The 10,639-nt window shown below is 38.0% G+C and overlaps 1 protein-coding gene across 2 annotated transcripts; it reads left to right on the top strand.

Annotated features, from left to right (window-relative positions):
• Positions 1–1,645: 1,645 nt before the first annotated feature.
• Positions 1,646–9,725, top strand: LECT2 (leukocyte cell derived chemotaxin 2). 2 transcript variants are annotated; one of them, XM_063724288.1, is made up of 4 exons: positions 1,646–1,841; positions 3,654–3,750; positions 5,250–5,395; positions 9,132–9,725. In XM_063724288.1, the coding sequence occupies exons 1-4, from the start codon at positions 1,796–1,798 to the stop codon at positions 9,296–9,298; spliced, it is 456 nt and encodes a 151-aa protein (XP_063580358.1). In that variant the 5' UTR covers positions 1,646–1,795; the 3' UTR covers positions 9,299–9,725. The 2 variants fall into 2 exon arrangements, 1 of the variants encoding a protein (XP_063580358.1); XR_010140030.1 differs by lacking the exons at positions 1,646–1,841; positions 5,250–5,395 and having other exon boundaries at positions 3,653–3,750; positions 9,132–9,238.
• Positions 9,726–10,639: the final 914 nt, after the last annotated feature.

Raw genomic sequence — 10,639 nt, 5'->3', positions numbered from 1 at the left:
TCATCTGCCTCATGGCGATGCAGAAACATAGGAAGGAGTGTACAAAGACTAAGGCCCCAGAGGACCCAGGCTTTCCCGACCCACTGCCACTTCTGCCTCATCTTAGTGGTCAAAGCCACACAGCTAAACCCAAAATCAAGGGTGAGGAAAGTTCCCTTTACCCCCATGAGACATGGCAAAGGTGTGGACACAGAGAGGGTGAAGAACTGGGGCCACAATCCCAATCTCCCACAGCTACTGGCACATAATTTAAATGGGGAAGCTTCCATAGAAAATTCCAGGTGCTCATCTAATATTAAGCTAAAAAGGAGCTGCTAACATATGTTTGAAACACACTGAAAATTTAAGTCCCCAGAAAAGTACAGGGTAACATAACATCCATGTGTCTATCTCCAATAATTAACAAACTAATATTTTAACATCTGATTTTTTTCTTTTTTTAGAAATAAAATATTTTAGAGTTTATGTACTCTGTATATCCTTCCATGGTTTTATTTCTCTCACTATTCAGAAGTAATTACTACCTTTAAGGTAGTCTGTGCATATTTTTATCATATATACAGCATTCATTAAGATTAATATACTTGTTTTCAGATGTTAAATATTATAAATAGTATGATACTATATATATAATTCTAAAAATAGCTTCTTAATTAAACAGTATATCTAGAGATCTAGCTGTGTTAATACATGTAGATTGTCTTCATTTAAATTGTTATATTTTACTCTGTTGTATGACTGTATTAGTCTGTTCTTGCATTGCTATAAAGAAATACCTGAGATTGGGTAATTTATAAAGAAAAGAGGTAAAGAAAGCATGGTAGCTTCTTGGGACGTCTCAGGAAACTGAAAATCATGGCGGAAGGCAAAGGGGAAGCAGGCACGTCTTACACAGCTGAAGCAGGAGGAAGTGAGAACAGGGGAGGTGCTATACACTTTTAAACAACTGGATCTCACCATAACTCACTCACTCACTATCAGGACAACAGCACTAAGGGGATGATGCTAACCCATTCATGAGAACTCTAGCCCCATAATTCAATCACCTCTCACCAGGCCCCACCTCCAACACTGGGGATTACAATTGAACATGAGATTTGGGTGGGGACACAGAGCCAAACCATATCAATGACTATATTATAATTAATCTTTTTTCCTTTATTGATGGATGCTTTTAATGGTGCTAACTTACCATTATCATAAACAAGAAACATTTAAAAATCACATATTTAAGGTAAATACATGCAATTTTATTAAAATATTAAAGTTATTTGCAAATATTACACAGGTGAAATATAATTAAACTGAGAATTCAAAAACACCTAAGGGATATATTAAGGAATATGTTATGAAGGGCTACACATTATTAATGATCAATTTTCTTCTGAAATATGTGCTATCAAGGAAATGAAAGATCTACCAGCAGACAGCACTAAATATTCCATCATTCGCACGAACATTCTCCTACAAGCCACAGCCCAGAAGACTGTCAATATGCACCTAGCCTTATCATTTTCTGTTAATATTTAGTCAGTGTTTCCAATATAATTGGCTGCTTCTTCAGATCAAAGGCTTTTACATAGGCCCTACCTGCAAATCAAATAGCTATCCATGGAATATTAGAACTTGACTTTCTCCATTCTCTTATACTTTTTGTGTCTCACACTAAAGAAATGGGAGGGGCAGAATTCTAATGCTAAATAGCTAGGAAGTATTCATTCAAACTTGAATATTCTTCAAAGAGAGTGTGGGGGCAACTCTAATCAGAGGAAGAAACTAAAGGAAGTAAACCCAGATGTTTTCCACCAAAGCCCTCCTTTTGGCTGGTCTGATTTCTACTGGTAAGTCAAAAGTGCAATTTTAGAATGTTGGTTAACTTTTAAAAACTAATTTCAGGGGAAGACTAAAGAGATTAAAAAGTCATTAATAGCACGATCACAACAAAGACTTGTGTATTTGGCTATTAAAAATGAAATAGGAATGACACATGGTCCTGAAGATGTTTTAAATAATTTAAATGGAATGTTCTGGTTCTTTAATGAGGGAAACATAATAGTGGGTTGAGAAGACATTACAAAGCCTTTCAGTCTTGGTCTGGGACTTAACTAGAACAAAACTAGATAATAAAAAGTTGATATAAGTATTTGATTCTGATTTTGATCAAAATCAAATTCTGATACAGATACTAATACAGAGATTGGTGTGGATTAAGACAAAGTGAATGCTCCCTTAATACTCACTGAAGGAGGAAAAAGTGAATAAATTACTACATTGTCTGATATTGCCTCAGTTCCCAAGGATAAATGTTAGTTGCCAAAGTGATGGGATTATATCTTGATCAAGGTGTTGATTTGGAGCTTGGCTTCAAGGCATAAAACTTTTGAAACCCACCTTTTAAAAGTACTTTAAAGCAGAGGCTTAATGGCCATATTCTGTAGGTTCTCTTCACAGCATAGGTATTAATGAAGAGTAGAATGTCTTTAAATAAAATCAATAGTCAAATTACCAGGCTCTTGCTTTTGCTTGTCTGTTTCAAAGTGCAAGGTTGAGTGTGCTCACTGTATCTCTCTGTGAATGTTAACACTGGAAATCCGGGACATTTAATTCAACTGAAGATTTATCAAGTGCTTACTATAGTAAAGAAACGAATTGTGCCTAAAGCAAAGTTTGCACTAAGTCCCCTGAGAAAGCAGCCCCTCCTCCATGTTTCATAATTCTTCATATAATTGGTTCTACTCCTCTTCCTACCTTCTCCCCTAATCTCAGTCTAGGCTAAATTGGTTTGACATTTCAGATTATTTCTAAGAATCTTCTTCTTCCATGTTTGCAACTATGAGAGACTTATCTGGTGTTAAACAAACTTGGCTAGTACAGAGTTCGTTTCTCGTTTAATTCAAACATTTGCTTGGATTTGATTAGTAGAACTAACCATTTCAAAATTACTTTACAATTTCTAAAATTATTTTCTGAGCCATGCTGTTTTATTATTTTTGCTTAATCTAAAAATAGTGATCCCCATGGCAGATAATGAGCAAAGAAAAATAGAAAAGCACAACTTATACCATTTACTAATGGATCTGAAGCAAATTATAATGATGGAGGCCAATGCTTATAAAGAAAGGCATTCAGCTGGGTGCGGTGGCTCACGCCTGTAATCCCAGGACTTTGGGAGGCTGAGGCGGGCAGATCACGAGGTCAAGAGATCAAGACCATCCTGACCAACATGGTGAAACTCTGTCTCTACTAAAAATACAAAAATTAGCTGGGTGTGGTGGTGCGCACCTGTAGTCCCAGCTACTCAGGCGGCTGGGGCAGGAGAATCCCTTGAACCCAGGAGGCGGAGGTTGAAGTCAGCTGAGGTCACGCCACTGTGCTCCAGCTTGGCAACAGAGTGAGACTCCGATTAAAAAAAAAAAGTATTCACTAATACTCTAACGTTACAAAGCAGAATTCTGTGGCCAGGGAAAAAGCTAATTTTACATCTGAATCAGGATATAAAATTCTGGAAGGACGACCTTCCCATAAATACATAAAGTTCAGGGAAAACTACAGTGAAAACAGAATTGTCAGGATCAACTGTGTGACTGATAAGCCAAATGGAGATAGGAAATGTCTGAGGCCAGGAGCTCTGCTCTCACGTTTCTCCTTTTTAGCACTGGCAGGGCCATGGGCTAATATATGTGCTGGCAAGTCTTCCAACGAGATCCGGACGTGTGACCGCCATGGCTGTGGACAGTACTCTGCTCAAAGGTATGAAGTCGCACAAACAACCACCCAACCCTTTGGTCCCTAACCTCTTTTCTTAGTGTCCTTGCCCAACATTGGTTGCCTCAAGGGCTCACAGTTCTGACAGCATGAAAAACCAGAGATGTAACCAGTTACATCACTGTCTTTGGAGCAGCTTCCAAGAACTCTCCTTCAAGTATGAGCTGTAAATTGGGATCAGAATGTGGAAGAAGGAAAAGATCAGGGAGCAAACACAATGTTTTCCTTCTGAATGGCTTCACACATTCACTTATCTCACCTGTTTTTTTCCAAAGGGTTATCAAACACAACTATCCCATTTTATAGAAGAGAAACTTTAACTGAGGTACCAAAGGGTTAAGGGACCTGCCAAGCACAGTTGGAGATGGCGAAGGCTGGACCTGAATTCGGGCTTTTGGTTCCTCTTCCCACCAAACCACGCTGTTACTGGCCCAGGCTCTGGAAATTAATATTAGAGGCTGACCCTAAGCAGGAGAGAAAGCACCACTATCTCTTCCAGACAATGAGGGTCACACTTGTGAATTTTCAGTTATACCCAACATCACCGTGGGGTGCCACTTTCTAATGAAATAGCCATGTGTCCAGTCATATCACTGATCTCCATCCTAACTAGAGAACTCTCACATATACTGATACTACTTACAAAGCAACCTCAAATACTGAAACAGGACTAAGAGAAGGGAAATATGGGAAACATCCCTTGAATTGCCAAAATTTAGACTCAGCTCATACTGCAAAGTTTATGCACTTGATTGATACAGTAACTTCTTGGCTCTTGAGCCTGCTCAGTGTTGCTTTTGTACATAATTGTAGCAATCCCAGTGAATCTGATCATTAAGGTGACAGCCTATTAGAAGGCAGGAGAGTCTGGTGAGAGCAGGCATAGTGACAGCAGTGGGAAGCAGGAGCTGAGGGGTTGCTAAGACGAACTCAAGGCACCTCACAATCTGGAATAGTTTGGTTTGGGCTCCATGCACTTTAATAAACCCAGGAGGTATCACTCACTGTATTAAAATACCATATATAGTAAGTAACATTTACAATCACTTTTCTAGATCACTGCAAGAAAAATAAGACTAGGGTAACATGTGATACTTTTACGATAGATTCTCATAAAAAGACAGCTGTTTTCAAAGTGGGCTTGAAGACGTCAAGATCTAGGCATCTAGAAAATGCACTTACATGGACTGCCTCATTCCCCTAACATGCCATAAAATAATAGTAGCTAATATTTGTTTAAGGCTTATTATGTACCAAGTACCATTTTAAATGCTTTCATCTTTATAACATGGTTATTAGCACCTGCAGAGAAGGAGGTTAAAATTGGGCTAAATAGAGTGAAGCATCCTGGGACATCCCAACATGTTCTGGCAGCTTCAAGCTTTGGTATCTCGTCTGGAAACAGTGGGATAACAACATGTTCCCAGGCAGTAAAGCTCCCCTAAGGCAGTTCCTCAGTCTGTTCATTCTTACTTACATTCTAGAAGTCAGAGGCCTCACCAGGGTGTGGACGTCTTGTGCTCTGCTGGATCTACTGTGTACGCACCATTCACTGGAATGATTGTGGGCCAGGAGAAGCCTTATCAAAACAAAAATGCTATCAATAATGGTGTTCGAATATCTGGAAGAGGTAGGAGAGGTGGAGTCTACACCTGGGGTGCCTACTGGAGATGTTGATGCTCATTTATTTAATGCAGGTTCTATACAAGGAGATATTGTACTTCTTTCAAAATGATAAAACCTAGAACAGAAAGAATATAGAGTGTACCCAAACTAGCTGATGCATTTTTTAAAAAACTTTGATGTTAGGTTCAGGGGTACATGTGCACATTTGTTATATAGGTAAACCACATGTCACAGACATTTGGTGTACAGATTATTTTGTCACCCAGGTAATAAGCATAGTACCCAATATTTTTTTCTGATCCTCTCCCAGCTGAGGCACTTTCAAGGACGTTTCACCATTTTCTCTGAAAACTTCTGCTTCATGCACACACTTCACGAAACCCCACAGCTGACTGGAGGCATTCCTTCCTGTGGCCCACGTGGTTTTCCTTAACAATCTATAAACAAAGCCACTTTCAGCAATGCTAACCATAATGGATAGATACTTGCATTTACTCAAATCCCACAAATCATAAATGCTGGCATTTCTGCAAGAGTTGAATGTGAAATATTTTTGAAAGCTTCTAAGTTTCAGGTAAAGCTAGATCTCCTGGTAATCCAGGTATTGGTTTTGTTGTTTGGTTACTCCATCAAGGTATAAATATACACATAAAAGTGCACAACACATCCATGTATAGCTCCGTGAATTTCAAAAAGTGAATACACCTGTGTAATCAGCACCCAGATCAAGAAAAAGAACATCACCCACAGCCCAGAGATCCCTTGTGCTACCATGTAGTCATTATTCCCAGCGAGGTAATCACTATCCCAAGTTCTAACACCATGTATTAGTTCTTCCTGTTTCTAAAAATGGTATAAATAGAATTAAACAGCATGCACTCTTTGGGTCTTCTTTCATTCCACATCATGATTATGCAATTTATGTTTTTGTATCCATGTTCTTTCTGATGCATGATATTCCATTATATGCATATACTTTCATCTATTTATCTATTCTTCCTCAGATGGACTTTTGGGCAGTTTCCAGTTTTAGACGATTATAAAATTGCTGCTACGAACTTTCTTATACCTTTTAATGAGCATCTATATGCATTCCTATTGGGAGTGAGGCCAGAGGAGACCCTCCTCACCAAGGCTGTGAGAGGCATCTTGTGAGGGAACCCACATCCTTGAAGAGCTATATTCTGGTTGTCCTCTGTAGGCCAATGTCACAAGGGAAACTTCTGCCATTGAACAGTGTCCTCTGAAGTGGCACTTAACAGTTAATGCCAAGGTCAGTGAGAGCAGAAGCAGTAATCAGATTCATCTAAATCACAGAGATTTGTGACACTGGCTAGTAATCATGGTGACTCTAGAACTGAATAGATGAGCAGCCAACTACAGCCTTATTGGACTTATATGAATGGAAATGCTCCAGGTCTGATGAACAAAATGCTGACTTCAGTCATCACAATAATGGGTCCCAATTCCCAATAAATTCCCAGGCTTGAATTGGTTCACAGTCCCAGAGCCTCTTGAACAAAAGGGAGGCTCAGTCCTTTTGCGTTAAGGGTCCTGCTACGCAGCCAAAAATTTATACTGTAAACCTTACTTCTAGCTGTCCCCAAAGGGACTTGCAATGGTTTAGCAGGATGACAGCACATTGGGGAAGAAATAATTAGGCTCTTCAGAGATTATTGGACACTTGCTCAAAACTGACACTAATTCCTGGAGATCTAAAAGGCCACTGTGGTTCACCAGTCAGACTAGGGGCTTATAGTCAGGTGGTAAACACAGCTTTTCACTACGGTCCATCTTACAGTGAGCCCAGTGCATCCTCCAATCTACCAAGAGGTTATTTCCCCAGTTCCAGAATGCACAACTGGAATTGACTTTCTTCTTCTTTCAGACTGCCTTGGCAATTCTTGGTTGTTTGCATTTCCAAATAAATTACAGAATCTGTTTGCTAATTTCCACCAAAAATCCTGCTGGGGCTTTGACTGAATCTGCAGTAAATATACAGATTAAATTGAGAACTAATATTTTTAAGGTAGTGAGTCCTCCAATCAATGAACATATTATATCCTCCACTTACTTAGGTCTTCCTTCACTCTTATATTAATGGATGTTGTAGTTTTCAGTGTAGAGGTCTTGCACATCTTTTGTTTAATATTTATTCATAAAACCTACCTGATGGAGTTTTAGCTCTTCTACAGCAGAACTATCCAATAGAAATACAACAGAAGTCATATATATAATTTTAAATTTTTGGCTGGGCGCGGTGGCTCGTGCCTGTATTCCTAGCACTTTGGGAGGCCGAGGCGGATGGATCACCAGGTCAGGAGATCGAGACCATCCTGGCTAACACGGTGAAACCCCGTCTCTACTAAAAAATACAAAAAATTAGCCAGATGTGGTGGCGGGCACCTGTAGTTCCAGCTACTCAAGAGGCTGAGGCAGGAGAATGGCGTGAACCCGGGAGGCGGAGCCTGCAGTGAGCCGAGATCAGGCCACTGCACTCCAGCCTGGGTGACAGAGCAAGACTCTGTCTCAAAAAAAAAAAAATAATTATTATTATTATTATTATTATTTTAAATTTTCTAGTAGCCATATTGAAGTAAAAAAACCATGGTATTTTAATATTTTATTTAACTCAATATTTTCAAAGTATTATATCAATATGTAATTAATACAAAAATTATTGAGATATTTTACATTTTTAAATACTAAGTCTTCAAAATCCACTGTGTATTTTACCATTAAAGCACATCTCAATTCAGATTAACTACCTTTCAAGTGCTGAATAACCACATGTGGCTAGTGGCTACCATATTGGACAGCGTAATTTTACAGCCTTATTTTTATGCTCACTTGACCGGTTTGCAGTGCCCGTAGTGTATCAAAGTCTCCTATTATTGGTGGGTTTCTATCTATGTCTTCTGGCGTCTCTTGTAGTCTCTGCTTTATATAGATGACTTGTGTTATTTAGTGCATGGATAGTTGTAACTGTTATATCTTCACTGTGACTTGTGGCATTTACCCTCTTATATTATCTTCCTTTGTCTTGTTTCAATGCCTTTTGGCCTGATTTCCACTCTTCTGGTAACAGGACAATAGCCCTTGCTTTCTTACTGCTTGGCAAATCTTTGTCCATTTGCTTGGCAAATCTTTGTCCAGCTCTTCACTTTCAGCCTTTTCAATCGCTGTGTTTTATTCCATACAGCATTCAACTGGGGTTTGCTTTTCAACCCAATGGGACATCTTATAATAGACAAGATAAGGCCATTCACATTTATATATATGACTCCTGTATTTGTACCCAACACCATTTTATTGTATAATTATTATATTGTACTCTATTTCTCTACTTGGGTCTTTGCCTTTTTAGTTCTTTTGATATTTAGCAAAGTTTGTATTTTTGTTCCAATTATTTCTATTTTCCTTTATCCCTAAAGTCCAATCATTTTATCAGAATATGTCTTGGAGTTGACATTGTTCAGGGCTCACCTTTTCTAACTAGCTAGTATTTTCCTATTATTCTTCAATGCCTTTATTAGCGTTTCATTTGAATCTATTCTTCCTTTGGCATCTTGTAATTTAGTCTTCCTTTTTAATATCATTCTGTCATGTTCATCTATTCCTCTCCTGAGTTCATTCAACTTTATTTCTGTTTTTTTATTTTTTGTCCATTTGTTATTTTTTTAATTTCAGATTCAAGATTACTGAAGCCCAGATAAATAATTATACTTATTTTCTTTTAGGTTTTTGTGTCAAAATGTTCTACATTAAGCCAATTAAGTATAAAGGTCCTATTAAGAAGGGAGAAAAACTTGGAACTCTATTACCCTTGCAGAAAGTTTATCCTGGCATACAGTCGCATGTGCACATTGAAAACTGTGACTCGAGTGACCCTACTGCATACCTGTAAATGGAAGGCCAATGGTCAGATCTTCAAAATAAAAAGTCATCTTAAAAACCTGGATGCATACCCTGCTCTTCAAGAAATTTGTGTTCACAAAGGAAAAATGCATGAAGGGATGGATACCCCATTTTCCATGACGTGATTATTACACATTGCATGCCTGTATCAAAACATCTCACGTACCTCATAAATATATACACCTATGTACCCACAAAAATTTTTTAATTAAAAAAAGGAAATTTGATTTTAAATAGAAACATGATAAATGCAAGAAAGAAAACATCTTGATTTTAACTCATTGTCAATCTGATGTTCAAGTGAACTGGTTTCTTCAGGCTCTTTGATCTGTCACCTATGGAATCTGAGTGGTTTTATTTTTTAGATTTCTCAGTCCCAAAGATCTAAGATAAATAAACAAGAGAACTTAAGCTGGGCCAGGCTGCATTTTTGACACATCTAAAACTAGCAACGTTTCTGCTTGAAAATAAGAAAAAGCCTGAAAGTGTTTCTACGGTACAAGAACAGCAAGTGGTTTACAATGCTAGATTTAGTATACATTTAATACATATTCAATGAATAAGTTGAGTTTAGGTAGTAGACTCTCAGCAATATCCTTAGGTTTATCATATTGGTTAGAGAGAGAGATGCTTTCATGGATAATAAAGGATTTGCTGGTATTTCCATCCACTCACCCACATGATTATGAATGATGGCAGTCCAAGAAAACATATTCCAGATTTCAGTGAGGCTGCACTACAGGAAGAACTAGAGTGAGAATGAGGCCTACCTTTATCTGAAGTGTCTCATGGAACTGGGCCTGTCAACTTCATCTAGCCATATGCATATACAGCTACTTATTTCTACACATCATTGTATTATATCTATGTTATTCTGTCTTAGTTATATTGACAACAGGTACTATGAGGAAACAAGACCATACAAATGTCCAAAGGACCAGAAATAATTGTGGCTCCTTAGAGTTTAGCCAGTCGGTAAGAAATGAATACGTTGAACTAATCATTCTGGAAACTTCCTTCATGAATTTCTGCTTAAATTTTTTTGGAACGCAGAAAATGCCAGCAGAATGATTACATTCTTATGTGTAGATTGTTAGAGGAAAACATAATTAACTGAAGTTTATTGTTAGAGAAATGGCTGCATTTGTGTATCAGGACATATGTATGAGAATGTTCATGATATCACTATTTTTCATAACAAAAGCTTCAGTGACCCAAATGCTGATCAACAGTGAAATCCAATAAATAATCTCAAAGTTATAGAATGTAATAGTCAACAGCAGTCAAAATAAATGAACTTCAGCTAAACACAACGACCTGAATGAATCAT

This window comes from Pongo abelii, chromosome 4 (genome assembly GCF_028885655.2).
Source record: "Pongo abelii isolate AG06213 chromosome 4, NHGRI_mPonAbe1-v2.0_pri, whole genome shotgun sequence".
Taxonomy (NCBI): Eukaryota; Metazoa; Chordata; class Mammalia; order Primates; family Hominidae; genus Pongo; species Pongo abelii.
This window is presented reverse-complemented; position numbering and strand designations above follow the sequence as displayed.